The 20,905-nt window shown below is 34.6% G+C and overlaps 1 protein-coding gene across 1 annotated transcript in view; it reads left to right on the forward strand.

Annotated features, from left to right (window-relative positions):
* The window catches only part of LOC121731287, a 36,068-nt gene that overhangs the window by 1,718 nt on the left and 13,445 nt on the right, over positions 1-20,905 (forward strand). The window contains exon 2 of the mRNA XM_042120656.1: positions 19,263-19,468. Coding sequence (XP_041976590.1) covers positions 19,263-19,468 — 206 coding nt within the window. The remainder of the gene's footprint in view (positions 1-19,262; positions 19,469-20,905) is intronic.

Here is a 20,905-nt window from a genome sequence, read left to right on the forward strand (position 1 = left end):
TGCACTTTTTTTGATGTAACGATTTATTTAAATAGCGGCACGGTCGTGCTCCTATGGCCTATTATGTACGTAACATTTACTTACGATCTCGCGGTGTGGCGGCCAAATCGCTCGTTAGCGCGGACCCATTAAAATAGAACCTTAGTAAAGCACGGCCAGTAAACCGCTCACGTGCAAAAGATAGCACGAAGTAGTTTTAAATATAGTTCATCAGGGTAAGTTCAGACACATGGTAATCCCGGATAATTCAAGTAAACGCTAAATTAAATATTTTGTTCGCCTGGTACTACAGTTTGCAGTTGCAGTGCAATATGGCGTTTATGCACCGTAGCGCCAGGCAAAAAAAAAGTGATAAGCTAAATTATTTGGACTTACCCTATGTCCAAACTTACCCTGATTAACCTTATGCTATATTAACGTTGGTTAAAAGTGGACTAAGTAATAACTTTTTTATAATATGTATTATGAACGTGAAGTCTGTAAAGAACATTGTATAAATTACAATGAATAAATAATTTATATTCACAAAATTATCGCTTCACATTTATGTTTTACGTAAAGAACAGCTAATTAATGATTGATTAAGGCTATATTTAGAAACCCCGTAAATAGTTAATAATACTCAATACATTTATGATATCAGAATTTCAATATCGTAACAAAATATTAACATGTTAGATTTAATTATCAAAATTGACTCTTTGTAGAATAAGTAGAATAATTTTATGTATCATCGGCAAATTTGCTCAACTAGACACACGATAGAAATCGTATAGCAGCGCCGTTAAATCGAATACACACACACTCATAATATTATGTAAATATTATGTAGTTCAAGTATGATTACATGTGCACTGTAGGTACACTGCAGTTGTTGCGACTACCTTTGTGTTTTAATATTTTGTGGCGTTCTAAAGCAAAGGCGAAGTTTGAAACTGGGCGGACAGGAATATAATATAACTGCTTAATAAAAGTTGAATTAACCTACCTTAAACTACTTCAGTTGTACTACTGACTATAATATATTATTAGTTATTACAGTACTTAGGTATTAAGTAACAATCTTTGCTATTTGATATTACGGACTTTTTAAAACGGCGAGTTTTGATTTTGATTCAATATCTAATAAAGGCGACAAATATGGGTATGATAAGTTTTCTGAAATATTTAGTATATAACATACACATTACACAACATTGTATTAAACGGTACTACTTGTAAAACGAGTTTTTTTTTAAAAGGAAACGGCCAGGATAATTTTCACTGATCTCCTATTATTACAAAATGATTCTGGGGCGAAATAGGAAAATCAAATTATATCGAAGTATTATTCGTTATTTTATAGAGGTTGTCCCGAGGGGACTAAGCGAAATATTGTTTATATTTACCGCTAGCATTACCTTCAAACCAATTTTGGGACCACAGGTATTGATTGTGTTTTAGGTGATATTTTATATTAGGGTGAAATTGACTCTATAAAATGTATACGAATTAGATTACTGTGGCAGTCTTTTTATAATTTTATATATTTAGTACTTACTGAAAATCTTCTAGGTCCAACCTAGGTCTGACCTAGTATTCAACCTAAGCATAACAAATCGATTAAAGCCCGTCACAGACTTAGCTATAATATATATTAATATATCGTACTATAATATATATTATAGTAGCTATCAGAAATATATATTATAGCTGAGTGTGCGGTCGCGCGAAAATTAGTATAGAAAATATATAGTAATATGCCTAGCTATAAAAATATTAATATATATTATAGCTAAGTTTGTGACGGGCTTAAATCATCGAAAATATCATATTGGAAAATATCAGAATATTATTATGACTTCCTATAAGTACATTTTTATAATCTAATATATAAAAATAAGTCGGGTTTTCCAAAACGCACGAACCGATTTCCACGGTTTTGCATTCGTTGGAAGGGTCTCGGGCTCCGTGAGGTCTATAGAAAAAAAATCGTAAAAAACTTTAAGAGAAAAGTAGGAAAACAGGAAAACTCATTTTATGAAAAACAACATTTGCCGGGACAGCTAGTAATATCTATCTTTAATGTCCAAACTCCAAAGTATGTAAATATTATATCTAAGTACTTGCCAGTTAGCCCATGGTGTGTTAAAACCATTATAAATCATTGCAAACATATTGAAGACTAGCTGTTGCCCGCGACTTCGTCCGCGTCAGCAAAAGTTCCGTCGATTCTCAAGGACTGCATCATCAGATCACCACTTTTGTGACCATGTTACATAAATTTGGGCTATATCTTATATGACAACAAAATAATTTTGGAAATCGGTCCACAAACGGCGGGGTTATCCGAGAACAAATATAGAAAAATAAAATATATCCTCCCCCTTTATTGAAAGTCAGTTAAAAAGTAGCCTAAGTTACTCCTTATTACATCAGCTATCTGCCAAAAAAGTCTGGTCAAAATCGCCCCAGCCGTTTCGGAGATTAGCCGGAACAAACAGACAGACAAAAATTGTAAAAAATGTACTTACGATACATATACCAAAATTGGTATATGTATCGTAAGTACATTCATATGCATGTAGTAAGAAACGGTTCTTTCAATATAACAAACAGACACTTCAATTTTATTTATATGTATAGATTAATAGTAATTGTCAACATACCTCATTAGATTTATTTAATATTGTCCTACCTACCGACCTATAATGAACAATTAAACATAACCAAGTCGCTGAAGCCGAAAACGGCTTGGTAGATTATACTTAATATTATACTATACGCTGATGAAATCGATGGAATCTAAAGCTACGATAAAAATAATGTCGTAGATAAAATATTATATAACATTATTATAATGGAAAAATAAATATGTAATTGGTATAAAAGGGACCTAGATCGTTGACCGAAGCAAATTAGTCTTTCTTATTGTAACTTAATTATTCACTAATATTAATTTCAATCAATTTTCTAAATTTTGTTATTGAAATCGTCTCAATTAGTGCTAAATTAGTATAATTAAAAATGTAGGTGTCCATGGGCAACGGCAGTTGCTTTCCATTGGCCCGTTTACTTGTTCGTCTCCTAATTTTATTAAAAAAATAGATTCGGCTTATATAAATATATTATATTGTAATATATTACTGTTTATATATTAACTACCATGCATTGTAAAAGTTAAATTGCTAAGAAATATCAAATTTAGTACACAGACTCTATGGATGAAGGTTTTCGGGAAAAGTAGGGTAAATGACTAGTAGATTGGACAGTACCAGTCATTGGAAAAAGCACAAAAACACAATATTTATTAATGTTGCTTTATAAATTGTCTGTTTTTAAAGTAAAAGAACGCCTGATTTTAATAGAAAAACAGGTAGTTTTTAAAGCAACCTCAATACATGTAGTGTTTTTGTGCTCTGTCATTGGACAGAGCACAAAAAGACTATATTTATTGAGTTCTAGTCATTGGACTAGAACTGTCCAATCACTAGTCATGTTCACCCTTAATATATTTTTAAAATAATAATAACGTTACATTATTCATGAAAATTATAAAAATATCAACTCACACCCTAACATTCTGCACTCACTACCATGCGTTTACACGGTCACATTATATTATTGTCTATCTGTAGAACATTTAACTTTTTTTTATTTTAAAGCAAAGCGAATGGCCGTGCAAAGTTAAAATTTAAAATATACAGAATATAATTTTATGGGAATAGCCATCAATTAGACCAGTTTATGCGCGACCCTCGTAGCATACTTTTAGTACGCTACGAGGGTCAGACTTAAACTGGTTTTTCCATACCGCAGATTGATCCTTAGTCCAATATTATTATTAAATTACGTTAACAATCAGGTAAGCCATGTATTTAAAAAGCCCTAAGGCGTGATGGACTTAAAGTAGATTAAGAGCAACTATAAACTTGTACGTAAACAAATTATATAAAAAGGCGACATACAAAGATTATGGGCGAAAAGCCCATAGACAATAATTATTAATATTGCTTTAATAAAAAAAAAATTAAGTCAAGATAATTTACTGGTATAGTTCTGCTTGGCCTTATAGACGAACGTAATGATCAAACTGTGCAACATCACCATAATTACATTGCAGGTTTAAGTCTTTTGTTACAGCTCCTTCAATAGGTAAATGCGCATCGGTGGTCGCTGGGTTGATGCAGTCAGCACTAAGAGTCGTCGAGAATTGGTGCCAAAGGGTCAAGCTAACAGTAAATGCTGATAAGACGGTCTTGATACCTTTCACCAAAAAGAGGAAGTTGGAGGGACTAAGACCCCCAACACTCTTTGGGAAAACTATTAAGTTTGCGGGTGATGTCAAATATCTAGGAGTAATCCTAGACAAAGGACTCACTTGGAATAAGCACATCGAGTATATTACGAAAAATGCTAGATGTGCTCTGGGTTCCTGTTGGAAGCTTGTCAGCTCAAAATGGGGTATTCGGCCGAAGGCAATGCTATGGCTATATACAGCCGTAGTGAGACCGATTACCACATATGGCTGCGCAGTGTGGCATAAAAAGGCTGAACAAGTAAACTGTCACAAAAGACTAAACAGCGTACAGAGACTGGCATGTCTAATAATCACGGGTGCACTCTCGTCAACACCCACCGCTTCCCTCGAGGCCCTGATCAACTTAACTCCGCTTCCTCTGCTTGTTCAGATGGAGGCCAAAAAGGTGGCTCTCAGGGCCAGGACGGCGGGTGGGGCGAATTGGGTCTCCACCCCATTTCGACAGCTGGAACAGTCTCTCAGTGAATCACCTATCATGGCCATGCCATCAGATGCCATGATCAAGGTGTATAGCTTTTCGAAGCAGTACCAGGTTTTTATACCTTCCAGGGAGGACTGGGAAAGGAAAAATCCAATCGATGTCCGCCCTAGCGACATAGTTTGGTTCACGATGGATCAAGGAAAGACAACCGTGCGGGAGCCGGAATCTACGGAGGCAGGCCACCAAAAGGCAAATACGCCTGTTTGGGGGAGTTTGCGACCGTGTTTCAGGCTGAAGTCTTCGCTATCCTCGGTTGTTCACTAGAAAGCCTGGAGATGGCCCTAGTTAATAAAAACGTTTTTATCTTCTCCGATAGTCAAGCTGCACTTAAAGCACTGACTGCCGCAGAAGTCTCGTCCAAATTTGTTCTGGAATGCATTGAGACGTTACGAGTAAACATGCTGGGAAGGAACAACAACATCCGCCTAGTATGGGTCCCGGGCCACAGCAACGTCCCCGGCAATGAAACCGCTGACGAGCTGGCTAGGCTTGGGGCCGAGAGTCTCATATATGGTCCAGAACCAGTCTGTGGTATAAGTCCCAGTACCACAAAGCAAGTGCTCAAGGAATGGGGTCACAGACTATGCAGGAAGCAATGGGCTGAGACCCCTGGCCTTGAACACTCCAAGGCACTAATTCCTGACATCAACAAGAAACAATCAGAATTAGTGCTCACCTTGGGTAGGAACCAATTAAAAATCCTTACCAGAAGCCTAACTGGGCACTGCAAGCTCAACAAACACCTAAACAGAATGGGTATTTGTAGCATAATGACTTACAGATTCTGTGAGGAGGAGGATGAAACACCTATTCACCTTCTCCTCGACTGCCCTGCTCTACTACAGAGCAGGAACAGGCACCTTGGTCGCCACGAATACTCGTCCACAGAGGAAATTCGTGGCACCAACCCCAACCATATCGTTCAATTTATGAGCAGTATAGGGTTGGGGATGATACTCTAGTGCGAAGGAGTCACAATAGATCCTCATGGGTCGCAGTGACGTCAGGGCTACAGTGACCTGCCTTCTTTAAAAAAAAAAAAAAAAAAAACCTTTTGGTTAACAGCATTAAGACCTAACAATAGGAACTGATATGGTTAACATTATTAAATGTTGCCATTAGTAATGTAACATTATAATATTATGTATTATATTACTAGTACATACAATATACATACTAATGTTATACGTCTATCTATTATCTCGTTAAGCATAACGTAATAGATTTGGAGATACTTTGGGTCTGGGAAAATTATAGAATTAATAACTTTAAAAATCGGCCAAGTGAGAGTAGGATTCTCCGTACTATTTATTATATAACTAGCTGTTGCCCGCAACTTCGTCCGCGTGAATGTATGTTATCAAAATCGAGATTTAGAAAATTGAACACCCATCTACGACTATTTTATTTGGATCTATATTATTACACACGAAATTTTTAATGCACCACGAAAATAAACTATAATAATAAAAATTGTAACTGAGCTAGCTATAGCTAAATTAATATTGGAATTTGTTGTGTTAGACTGTTTCCAATAATAATTATGATTTATGAGAAAAACGCTTGAAGGCACGGTTCCTATAGCGCTGTCCACGATATCACCGTAGTGTGCGACATCAGATTAACACTGTAGGTTGTCTAGCATTGTAGTTCTTTCGTCTTGGCAGAAAAAAAAATTATTCAAATATACTGCCTTCGCTCGGTCGTACATATTCTACCATTTCTACCTATGTGCTCGACCGATGCTAGTAACTTAGATCCGTAAAGTTTGACTTAAAAATTTCCATGGCCAGTGACGAATTGAGATACGCAGTGGTCAATATCCATTATCCATCCAGAGTTTGGATAATCGTTTACGAATATTAGGAAAAATTTTGAAGATCGACCTTTGCTAGAATTCACTTTGGTTGTCGTTGTAAATTTCGAGGAGTTTTTTCAATTCCATTATTTAACAAGTCACCGTTTTTAGGGTTCCGTACCCAAGGGGTAAAAACGGGACCCTATTACTAAGACTTCGTTGTCTGTCCGTCTGTCTGTCTCCAGGCTGTATCTCAAGAACCGTTATAGCTAGAGTTCTGGATTTTTTACAGATTGTGTATATCTGTTGCCGCTATAACAACAAATACTGAAAACAAAATAAAATCAACATTTTAGGGGGGCTCCGATACAACAAACATGATTTTTTTGGCCTTTTTTGCTCGATATCAATAATTACAACAGACAGGCAGTTGAAAATTTCACAGAATCCTCAATTATATGTGTACTTTAATAAAATTAGAATATAATTAAAGCTCCCATACAAAAACACAACTTTTGGCCTATTTTTTCTCTATAACGGTACGGAACTACTATATATAACCCTTCGTGCGCGATTCCGACTCGCACTTGGCCGATTTTATTGTAAACATGGTATCAAATTCGAGCAATCTATACAACAAAAAAATAATTTTGAAAATCTGACCACAAACAGCAAAGTAAACATTAACTCCTCCTTTTTTTGAAGTCGGTTAAAAAAAAGTATCTAAGATGTTGACCATGTTGACCATGTAAGCTATCACCATGCCAAATTTCATTGAAATCGGTCCAGCGGATTCAGAGATTAGCCTGTACAAACAGACAAACAGACAGAGAAACAAAAATTTCAAAAACAGTTAAAATGTATTTACTACTCTTCTAACATGCCCCTGAATCGTTTTTTCAAGTTTATTTTCAATGAATAAAAATTTTACCTCTACGATTTTATTATATGTATAGATAAGATATATATTATGAAGAATAAGTAGGCAATGCTCTTTATTAATTTTTATATTGGAGTTGATTGAATAAAAGATAAATAATTGAGATGAACGATTTTTGACTACTTGCTATATCTCGTTACGACCAATTTTTGCCGGTAGTTTTTATAGTAATGTACATGATGTCCCTAACCAAATAGTTTTTTTTTTATTTAAGGTCGCTTTTTAAGAACAAAGGTCATTAACGACCACAATAATTAACAATAGAAGACAATAGAACTTAAAATGTAACAAATAGGTACATCTAAACTAATTTATAAACATCAATCATTTTCAAAAATGTTAAGGTCTGATCACAGCCATTTTTATTTAAACATTCCTTAAGACTATTTGGTAAACAACATAATTGTTTTTCTCTATTGTAAGCTGAGCATTCCACTAAAAGATGAGAGACACTCATATCTTGCCCACACCTACATTTAATCTTTTCATCTTTTGTTATTAAATGTATGTGTGAGAAGTTACAACTTGATCTTTTCTGCTGAATGAAATGGGGGACTCTTCAAAAATAGAATTTCTAATATTTATTAATTTACTAGTGTTATCAGTTTTCCAATAATCATCCCAAAAAATTTTAACCTTATATTTGCAGTATTTTTGTATTTCTGAAGGGGGTGAATTTATTTCTGTGTAAATTTCATTAATTGCATTTCTGGCTTCAGAGTCCGCCAATTCATTCCCAGTTATTCCTATGTGACTCGGGATCCATACAATTTAAAAGTTGAAGTTATTATTCAGGAGGTTTAACATTTTTTCTTTAATTTCAATTATTAATGGGTTATTATTATTATTATTCTGCAAAGCTGTAAGACATGATTTAGAATCCGAGTAAATTAAGTACATTATAGAATTAGGTTCATTAAATATAATTTCTAAAGTTTTGACACAACAATACAAGTTTGTACAGCTAATGATTCACAACTAAAAATAGAGTGGTAGTCTCCAATTCTATATCGATAACAACAATTATTTGATCTATATATTAATACGTGAGCCAAAAACTTTGTTACCCTTTTGACGAAAAATGCGGAAACGTAGGTGAATGAAATTTTGCACAGTTATAGTTTATATGGTGAAGGAGTGCATCGAGCTAATATTATTTTGAAATTATGCTTTTTTCATACATTTTTTTAAAAAATAAAACATTACACACACTACAACACACAAAATGACAGATTTTTGAGTGACAAGCCTATACATACGAATTATACTTTATTATTTATGGTTGAAGTCTGTTGACAACAAGGTGACAAATTGAAAATGGATTATAGCTTTTTTTATTGAATCTGAGATACTATTAGACAATGCTTACACGTCCAGTCATCAGCTGAGTCCCGTCAACAAGAGTTGAAAAAAATATGATAAAGTCAATATTTTTTTACAAAATATAGGTAGTAACAAAATCTGTGGTAGTAACCCTAATGTCGTTGAAAGTATCGAATTTCGACCATTGGGCGATCTCTAGTACGATTGAAAAACCCGATCTCTCATTCACAACTGACCCATCAGTAATGAAAAGTTTACTGTTTTTATATTTACTATTAATCTCATTATAAAGATTTATATAAACTTCACGCGGTGTGTTATCCTTAAGATTGTTTGCCAGTTCCAAATTAATAGGAAATTCATGATTTTCCCAGGGAGCACATGACAATATTTTCTTATTTAATATAGCTGGGATACTAAGGTTAACTTCCTCCAGATATTTAGCAGATCTTATGCGTAAGGATTGGGGAAGACTAGATTGCAAACGATACACTGCATCTACTGATGAAAACTTTGTAAAATAATTAAAAATAGGATTTTGAGGCTGAGATGGTATGTTAACAGTATATACGATTACTAATTGCTTTCTTCTTATTTCTAAAGGCATTTCTCCGGCTTCAGCTCAAATACTTTTTATAGGACTAGTCTTAAACACACCTATGCATAGGCGGAGAGCAGTGTTTTGAATACTTTCTAAAGAATTCAAAGTTCTGTTCCTGTTGTGGATGTCACGTTCGCATGACTTGAGACATTCGAAGCTTGGGGCACTTGAGTTTCAGTAGGTAATTGATGAGACATTGTGAGACAGGTATTGAGACGTTGTGGGGTTTTGAGACATTGGGGGGTTTGAATACGTTGGGGTAGAATACATTTTAAAATATAGGGTCTCCTGTTGCCAGGAGATACCCTATTTGCGTTATATTAGACACTTGTGCGTAGGTAAAAGATCACGCGTAAACAAAACACGACGGTTCGCCTTAGAAAGGACACGCGCATGACTGCTCACGCAACACTGCCAAATAGTTTTGTTTTGCCATTTGGCTACGGAATCCTAAAAATGAAAATCGAATAAGATGTATTGGTTTTGTGGTCAAAATTTTCAATAAATTGTATTAAAAATTCGTTTTGTTTGCTTTTCGGTTTTAATTTATTTATTTACCTATACATTTTTAGAAAGGTAAATAAGTGAATTAAAACTTTTACCGTAACATCCAAAAGTATGCTCCACTATATTTTACATAAAGAAAAGCTTTCAAAATTTTACTATATTATATGGACTTATTACTAGAAAGTAGAAACATCAGAAGGTAACTAATAAAACATGGACATAAGTTATATTTACGGTCCATTGAAACAGTAATTCATCCATATAACGTCATACTCATATCATGTAATTTATTTTTCTATTAGTTCAGATGAACGAGGATAAATAGCACGAATAAAATATCCAAAGTCCTCTCTAGCGAATCACTAGACGGTAAATAAGTATTATTTCCTCCATAAATATTCCTTTGATAAAACTTATCCTGGCTTGGACAAAAAGATATTTTGATATATTTTTGTTTTCTTCGACTTATTACACTTGACTGAACAAAGATATGGAAAAGTTTCAATAAACATGTAGAGATACCATTGACAAGTCATATGGCAATGCCAAGTGTAGCGAGTATTATGCAGCTTCTCCACTTTGGCCATGATGGGCAAACACAGGCGATCACAAACTTGTACCATTGAAGAAATTGATTCTTGGGAATCATAGGCAGTTAGCAGTACATCATTTGGTCGAATAGTGTCAATTCAATAATCGACGAGCTGACGACCAAATAGGTCATGTGGCTTCAGCTGTATTAAAACTCCGTTAGCTACTTCCCTGTACAACCTTTTCTGATAATCTGCGTGCTTTCAGGCCATGGGCGGTGGGTACTCCCACACCCACCGCACACGGCCTGCCAGCATGCAAATAGAGAACCTACATTTTTTTCTTTTTTTTCCCCACCCCACTACTCCCACACCCACCGCCCACGGCCTGCCAGCACGCAGACTATTAGAAAGGGTTATTCAGGGAAGTAGCTAACGGAGTTTTAATTCAGCTGAACCTAAATTTTTTTCTTTTTTTTTCCCACCCTACTACTCCCACACCCACCGCCCATGGCCTGCCAGCACGCAGATTATCAGAAAAAGTTGTTCAGGGAAGTAGCTTACGGAGTTTTAATACAGCTGAAGCTATATGACCGATTTGGTCGCCAGCTCTCCGTCGATAAGTCGTGGTCCAGTCGGCTGGGTTTGGCATAATGCGAGCCAAATTACGTAGGTCCACCTTATGAATCAACTTCTCTGATAGTACATTCCTCTTTAATCGTCTATTATTATCAGCGTCTTTTGTTCTGCTACAAGCAATCTTAATTATTCATCAGGGACTTCAAGCAACCTTTGAATTACGAACAATAATTATAGTTTTGTGACGTGTCAACAGGTAGTTACGTAAGGTGTAAATAACACCTTCCAAATATATAAATACACAACTTACAAGTACGATTCTGTAATTAGAAATAACTTTGGTACATTTTCTCTTCGGTACAAGTTAATAACTAGTTTATATTTAGTCAATATCGACTTACTGGCTGCTGCGAGTTACCGAAAATATTATGAAAAGGAAAGTTCCGTAATTTGTTTAGCGGTGTACTAATTTGAGTCGGAATCGTAAGGGTTTATTGGGGATTAATCTGCCTCTTACAAACTAAACTTGTCCTATACAAGCTTTGAGAGGGATAAGTATGGAAGTAATGGAAACTTAGTAAATATAATAATATATTCTACTTACTTTATGAGAACAAGAGCGTCCGTGGCCTATTGGGTAGACCTTTGGTTCGCACTCTTAGAGGGTGCAGGTTCGAACCCGGGTGGAGGCATGTACCTATGAGACATTTTCTGATCTCAAGTACATAATACGGACGCTTGTACGGTGAAGGAAAACATCGTAAGGAAACCCGCACATAGTTGGTCCCAGACGCATTGACTAGTTCTTTCCTCTGGACATTTAAAATCTTGTCCCAGGCACGGAAAGATGATCCATGCATCGAATCGGCATGTTAAAAGTTGGTCCTGCGCCTGATCTCTCGCCAGTCGTGTCGGTCGCCCGTCCCACTGGGTTATGAGAGTAAAGGAATAGAGAGTGCTCTTGTGTACTGCGCACACTCTTGGGCACTATAAAATTACTCCTGCGTAGCTGGCCTGGTTTCAATGCAACCGGCCACCGTCACCGAAACCGGTGTGGGAGCTATTATTATATTACTAGTGATTGTATTCAAAATATCCTATACGTTAATACAATGAGATGAACGCAATCGAATTTGATTTACTATTTGGTAGTCTACGCCAAATAGTATCAAACTCGATTCAGTTATTTCTGCTTAAAGAAGTAAAACGTAAACTTAGTAATAAAGTAAAACTCTCTTAGATAATATTTTGATTTTTTATTTATTTTATCAAGGATGCTGCTCTCTGTTATTTATAATAATTCAAACGATTACCTACTTGGTGCGACGCGCAACATTACAAAAAACGGAAAAAGTAGTAAACAAATATACAAACCAATAAAACAGACAAACAATATAGGTACTTGAAGAAGTTAAACATAATAGAAAAGCAGTTCCATTTACTATCACTCACAATAGGGTGGATATCAAAAGATATTGCTTCCACATTACTCCTGGAGGGGTAATAGTCATAATTCTCTATAACAATCGGACGGAGAGGAATCCAATACGAATAATAGGGACATAACGGATTTTAACCTTAATAACAAAGATCGATGTACACTACCGAGGTTTACTTCTTTACTTCCTGCGAGAATGATCCTTACTCCATTAGCATAAAGGTCCTGTTACAGGTAAAATCTAAATGCGCGGACCTTCGAATTCAATCACAATATGATCAATCAAGGTACATTTTCATAATTAAACTTTAGTGGACTAGCCTACGCGTAATTCAATTTGGTAATATTTCTATAAGCTTTTATGCAAATGATAAGACGTGTCTGTGATACAATTTATGTAGGTTTTGATATTAAGCGTCGTTCTGTTGGTTTTTGAAATTCTAGTTTCTTATTTTGAATTGGATGAAGAGTTTTAGATTGTATTTACATATTTTACAAGAGTACACTGGTATCTTTAATCTCTCCTAACAGTTTATATAATATATATTTACGTTATTCAATATGATTTTTATAATGTGGCTAACAGTTTGCAGTTGGTATACTATAATTTATTATACCTACAGCTAATAGCTTGTAAAATCTTGAAATGGTGATCATAATTTTTGCTCGCTTGTCATAAAAGAAAACTTAACTTTTATTACCGAGCAGGAGGAATTCAGTAAGGAAATTCGTGAAATACTTTCACAAGCAATCTGCGACAGAATTAAAGTGTCCATGATACAACGTGAATAACAAAAACATCGTGAGGTATATTTTATATTAAAATACGGCGTTATATTAAATATTCATGACGCTCCTTTCAATCCATTAGAAAATTCCGGAGGGATTCATCAACGGAGTGCAATAATCCTCTAGTACCGTTATCACGAACTTTATTTTATGATTCTTCCCTTTAATAATATAACAATATCGTAACTGATTAAGATAACGTTTTGTGATTATTGAAGGGAAAAATTCTTTGGCGGCGTTTCTCGTGACGGGTAATAATTTTAACCTCGCGTCAGAACACGTCACTTGACCGAAAATTTGTAAAACATAATTATATTGTAATTAAGTAATCTCTTTGAGCGTGCATTTGCATAATCGACGTCGATTGTAGGCAATTATGGACGAATTGTATTTGTCCATTATTGGCTAATGTGGAGAGGCCACTTAATACCCATTTAAAATTGTACAATCACGTTAGCGGTTAAAGTCACCAATACAAAAATTTGTTTAAAGATTAAAATAAACCACAGTATAATATTATAATTATTATAGATTCTACGTCAAAAATTAGTCGTTAAGAAGTATAAGTTCGTAAAAGTTATTATATCTAACTCTATAATTATTTTAGTAATATTACCAGACTCCTTTATCCTGGACAGCCAGTAGCAATAATAATTTAATTTTGTACCGTCTGTTTCAAGAGATCCTTTAATTATAGAGCCGGTCATTAAAAGTATACCTTGTTAAACAGCAGTAATAAAAGGGACTTGGAGTTTATTTACTGGATAGCATGGAATGGAATTCCCGTAGAAAACCAACAGCTGCCTCGAAAGTGCCACTAACGGCAGCGAATGGCAGTCGGACCCCGTATCCAGCTTCATAAGTGCTAACAAATTCTGAACTTATGAAAGATTAAAAAACTTGGCGTTGTGCGCATTGGATTGCATTTTTGCCACCGTCGATTAATTTGCTTACACAAGATTGCCAATTCTTTTCGCCATGACAATCAGCATTCATACGTATAATATTATTAGAATTGCGAGTGTGTCAGTTTGTCCGATGACGATTATTAAATTAGGTGTGATACATTCACTTTCACTTTGAGTCTCGACAAAGGACTGATTATTATTATTAAACATTATGTTACCGTTAATGTGCATAAACCAGTTAGACTGCAGATTAACAAGGTATTCTGCAGATTATCTGGGTGAGTCAGTTAAAGTGCAAAAAGTTTATTCTATTGTCATTAAATTACATAAAACAGATTCTTGTTTGAATAAAACATGTTATTGAATAGTAGAGAATTATTTAATATAATTTTTGGACACAAAGTAATAAATGATAAAAATTTAAGTAAAATGTTACTCCACTAATAAAATATAACAGATCGTATCAACTAAAAAAAAAAAAACAACAACAGTCTAAGTTTGACAAGCTTAAGTCAAAGTTTTAAGGAATTTTACGAAGGAAGAGAATGTATACTAACTAGGTAAAATGCAAATATTTAAGCTTTTTGACTTAAAAATTTCACACTTTAACGGATGGTATCAGGGAATCTACAGATTACCAAGGTAATGTGCACATTAACGTATTCTATTCTAACGGAACATATACATATTAAATGATTATTTTCATCCCGGAAATGAAATGTGCGGAAATGTACGGTTCGAGAGCAATTTGATGAATATCGGCATAGCAATGGGCAACTAATAAAAACAACTCCATATCTCAAAGACATACAGCAATACCTAAGTGGACTTCGTTTCTTTAACATTTGACACCGTTTCTGTGAAAATGTATTTTTCATTTTCATAAAAGTCTTGGCTCTAAAGCTCTTGTCTGCATCCAGACATTAATAAAAAGGTTTTATTGTTACAGTTGGCAGGAGACGAAAATGTTGCTTTATAACAAAAAGAGTCTAAAATTTTAGGAGGTTAGGAGGTTGACGTACAAACCGGACCTAAGACATCATCTAATCCTAAGACGTCTGTACGTCTGTCTGTCTATCTGTCTCCAGGCTGTATCTCAAGACCGCTTTCGACACGACACGACTTCCGTATTTATTTAACCCACCAATCTCCAAGCGGCACCTGGCTGTCGCATAACAATTAAAAATCTATTGTGTCTGCGATTCCCACGATCGATGTTTTTAATTTATTTCTGTTGCCGCTATAAGAACAAATACTAACAACAATATAAAATTAATATTTAAGCGGCGACTCCTGACTTCTATACAAAAAATACATAATTTATCGCTCTAAAACGGTACGGAACGCTTGGTGGGCGCGTCCAACTGGCACTTGGCCGAATTTGATTTAACAAAGATTTTGAAATAAATTTAATACATTTTCTAAAAAAAAGTCTTATCTATCTATATAAAAATAAATTATTGAATCTCTGAATGCGGCAGTGGAAGTTTTTAAGATATTCCAACCAAAATAAAACAAAATTGTGTCGTAGGATTGCGGTCTTTTTTTCATTCGGAAACCATTTTAATTGAAAAACTTTATCCTTTTGCGGGAGCCTAATTAATTGAATTGATTTTCGTTGTTGCCGTCAACGCATCAGAGTCAACCTTTGAGCATGGGTCTCCAATCACGATTAATGAGACTAAGGGCAAAAGGTATCCCGATCAGATTATTTTATCGATGGACAATAAATTTAGACGCATTTTGATATTAATTTCCTGCCCTGCAGCGGTAGAGTAGCTCTTTATAGTATAGATGAAATTCAAACAAAAATTAATAGATTAAAATAATTATGATGTGTTGCAGTGAATGGATTCCAGTGCGTTGTTAATTTTAACTAAGTATTTAATATTTAAAGCTTCAATTCCCTATCAGATTTTATAATAATTGTGTATGTCATTTCTTGGTATTTCAAGTTTATTTCGACAAGTAAGTTCCGAAATCTATGGTAAATTAATAAGTATAACAATTTTAAAACATGGTTGAAATTGTCCTTGTTTCTTGTTCTGAATAAATCAGAAAGAAAATTAGTTTAATTTTAAGACATTTATCACAAACGATGCGAAAAGATGCAAAGTTTTTGAAATAATAATTAACGGCACTATCTCATAATACGTAAAATTATATAACGGCTTTCGCCATAATATTGGCTGTAAGCAGTTTACCTCGCGCCTAAGCCTTCTATTGTTTCAGCTCACGATTAAATGGTGAGATGATTGCCTTATTTAATGAGCTTAATAATTATTATGTATCGTAGTATATATTGCAAGGAAAATTATAAACATTCTAAATTTTAACTTTGGCTCCTTTAATCCATACTAATATTATAAATGCGAAAGTGTGTCTGTCTGTTTGCTACCTCTTCACGCCTAAACGGCTGAACCGATTGGGCTGAAATTTGGTACAGAGATACTTTGAGTCCCGGGAAAGGACATAGGATACTTTTTATCCTGGAAAAATGTACGGTTCCCACGCGATAAACAAATTTTAGCGCAACGGAGTTGCGGGCGTCATCTAGTAATCCATAAGTACTATCCTGGATACTAATATATTAAATGTGAAATTGTGTCTGTCTGTCTGTTACTGTTGTTTGTTCTTCACGCCCAAACCGCTGAATTGATTTGCTGGAATTTGGAAGACTCAGATACTTTCAGTACTTACCTTAATGTATGACCATTTTTATAAGAAAAAGATAATGATGATTGCTGGTTACTTTAATGGATTTCTGTTATACTTATGTGCCTAACTAACTTATTTTATGCAAGGAAAATATCTCATCAATAAGACGCACTTCATAGGAATTAATCCAAGAGAAATTAGAACAAGTAGGGAAATTGATAAGTTTTCCGAACTTCGCCCAGCTAATTACTGCCAAGTTGCGTGCAAACTTTCTGATTTCCACTTATCTTCCATAATTATTAGTTATGGAATGCTTAGTTGATTACTACACGGACTTCGAGTGGAATAAATAAGTGAATACTCATTTTAGTTACTGATAAACATAGTATTTTAAGGTTATGCTTGAATAGCCAGCTGCTTTTTTCGGAAATCTAGAATGTCATATTAAACCTGGTCTATACCAGGTTTAATATGACATTCTAGATTTTTAGTGAACAGTTAATTTCATCCATACTAGTTCATACCAATATTCTAAATATGAAGGTGCATGTGTCTTCTTGCTGCTGAATTGATTCTATATTCATAGGATAAAGTATATCGCAAAAAAAACCTATGGTTCCAGAAGTTTCGTACTTTCAAATCGCCTAAAATCAAAATTTTCATTTGGAACATGGCTATTTATTGTAACCTCTGTGGAATACTGGTTATTGTCAGCCACACGCTCAGCCGCACGCATATTTTGCAGTCGAGTTGCGGTCGCCATTGCGAGGACTCAATAGACTAATTTAACAAAGAGCAATTGATTAACTTGAGCTGAAATTAGCGTTAGGTATTGCCATATGTCATTATGTGTTAATTATACAAATACCAATGATTATTAAATTAACAGATATATAGCTACTCGCATGTGCTTTTTCAAGCAATATGTTTCAAGAATACTTTTGTCTTAAGCGCTTGCTGATCACTAATACTTTTTTAAAATTACATTATTATATACTTATGGACACTGTTCTTTTAGAGCAGTTGTCATTTAAGATCCCTACTCGATCCGTACGTATTCAACAGCTATTTAGTGTACCACTAACATATAATAATGTGTCCAAAAATAATCCGTTGCATAGAATTTGTAATACGTATAATAAAATATGCCATGATAAAGATATTTTCAATTGTAGTCTGATTGCATTTAAACGTGATCTAGCCAAGGACCCTAACATCTAAATGTTTAACAATGTGTTGATGGCCTTCAGAGTTTAGTTTTAGTTTTTAAGTCATTAGAATTGTATTACCTACTGTAGGATATATTTTTATTTATTTTATACTTTGTTGTTATTGTGGCGAGTTGATGTCTAGTTCTAGTTTTTAGTTCTATTTTGTTTTGTGTTTTCCCTGCCTTTCTCTAAGTAAATCTTATACTAATATTGTTACCTTCAATGCTGGTGTAGTTGTAATTGGACCTCAGTCTAAATGCCGTGTGTTGTTAATGTTATTTTACTGTATGTTGTTATTCTGTGGTCTGTAACTGTACCATAATAAATAAATAAATAAATAAATAAATAAATAAATCTAAAGCTGAAACTCTCGTTTTTCCAAGATGCAATAGTAGCATTTAATACGATATAAATACGAGTACTTTAAAAAAGTAAAAAATGATAGATGCAGTCGAAATCATAATGCGCGGCACAAATGAGCTGGGTTTGGCATGAAGTTTTGTTCCATGATTTTAGCTACAAATAATAATTACGAGCCCAAGTAATCAGTCAAGTGGTACAAAAGTGACAATTCTGAATTAGGAGTAATTAGGGGATAGATTAGAATCAAACGCTCAGTCATGGCGGGCAGCGCGTGATAAATTCCTAATTTCGCCCGGCCGTGATTGGCGGGTGGCCGCGCTGCACCTCCCAGGACCAATTATATTCTGAAATTGAAATATTGTTTGCTTGTTCTAAACACAAATTGTGCCTTCGATGTGTTTGTCGGCTTATCTTTGTAGTTATGAGCATGTCGTTTTCTCTTATCAATTTTTTTTGTTGTCGAGTTAAACTGTTCTGATTTACTTTTTATTAATGGTCATATTATATTATTATCGTCATATCGTATTTAGTATACAAAACAGATGGCGTTTACTACTTTTCAATCATTTGTTACTAGGAAATAAGATCAAAAATGCCAAGCCGGATCAGTTTTTGACTATTCATCGTGTGCACTACATCAATCACAATTTTAATTTTAGACCGTACATCTGAATTGAGACATGTCGATGATGAAGAAACATAGCGACAAATTATTCCATCTTTGCTCAGAAGGCCGTCTAGACTATGTTTATATAATGTTAATAGCCTAATATATTCCCGAATGACCCAGTTCCTCAATTAAGGCATTTGAATATATCGATTCTCGTTTGTTTCAGAGTCGCTCCCACTAAGAATAGTCCGGGTGTCTGTGCCGTCTTACCGGGTGAGAGGGCAGCCTGCGCAGCTCGACTGTATGTTCGAGCTTGGGGACGACTCGTTGTACTCGGTGAAGTGGTACAGAGACAATGAGGAGTTCTACCGCTACATGCCTAAATACGATCCGCCCAAGCACGCGTACAAACTCGAAGGCATCAAAGTCGATGTAAGTTATTAGTTTGAGTCGGGTCGGGTTGTGAGGAGACTCGTGCGTGTTTTATGCGAAGAGATGTGAAGATAGTTTGACTTACAAAGTAAAATTAATTATGATGTAATGTAAGAAGTTTAGATCATTTGAAACTATTGATATTACTATTTAACATGAGAAAAAAGGTTTCAAGTATTGATAATAATAAGTTGCAATAAAAAAATGGAAATACTTGAATTATATATATTTCAGTAAAGATGTAAATATGCTAATAAGCGTAACCAAATAATTCAGTGGAAAAGGGGGATCCAGGGAGGAAACAGGGGACAACGTTTGTATGGAAAAAAGGGCGGTGTGGAATCCTCTTAAGGCCACCAAAAAAGGAAGCATCTTCACAGAATCGCGCGTTTACTTTGTCTGAAGAAACACGTGACTTTTAGTCAAACTAATTAAAACCGTATTGATACCGAATCTCAAATGGAAGTCGTTATACGTCGTGTAATTAACTAAATGCTTCAGCAGGTAAATGTCAAGTTCCATTCTATGAAGTTATCGAAATCGTACACGTGTTTATAATTATTTTAGTCTTAACATCTTTAATTATGACTTTTGAACAACAAAATTATAGAATAAATAACAGCGAAATAAAATAACGAAATAAATAAACTAAAATTTTCATGTATATTATTCTATTTTTAAATAATTACCATAACATTTTTAAATAAAATGATTTTCTGTTTTGTATTCTTCATTCTCTTACTACGGACCTAATTTTTATTTTTTTATTTTGCGTTTGTCTTGTAAAACGTTCACAGCTTCATTTAAGGTCAAAAGAGAAGATTGTCGTAAGCGATAACTTTCTTAATTATTTCGCTAAAAATTTCCTCGGGACTTCCTTTGATACTCAGTGAAGTGTTTTTAGGAATATTTATTTTGTTCAGACTTTTTTCGTATCCGATAGGTAGTATTTGCTCTCATTTAAGGCGGAAAAATTCATAACTTTATTAAAGTTATTTTTTCATTAGGGTTCCGTACCCAAAGGGTGAAAACGGGACCCTATTCATGAGACTTCGATGTCTGTCTGTCCGTCTGTCTGTCTGCAAGCTGTATCTCAAGAACCGCTATAGCTAGAGTTCTGAAATTTTCACAGATTGTGTATATCTGTTGCCTATCACAATAAATACTAAAAACAAAATAAAATTAATATTCAAAGGGGTCTCCTATACAACAAACGTGATTTTTTTGGCATCTTTTGCTCGATATCAATAAAAGTAATAGGTAGGCACTTGATATTTTCACAAAGGCCTTAATTATATATGCACTTCAATATTCAAGAATAAAATTAAAATAAAATAAAATATGAAGGGGGGCTCCCTTACAAAAACACAATTTTTCGCCTATTTTTACTCTATAACGGTACGGAACCCTTCATGCGCGAGTCCGACTCGCACTTGG

This window comes from Aricia agestis, chromosome 10 (assembly GCF_905147365.1).
Source record: "Aricia agestis chromosome 10, ilAriAges1.1, whole genome shotgun sequence".
Taxonomy (NCBI): Eukaryota; Metazoa; Arthropoda; class Insecta; order Lepidoptera; family Lycaenidae; genus Aricia; species Aricia agestis.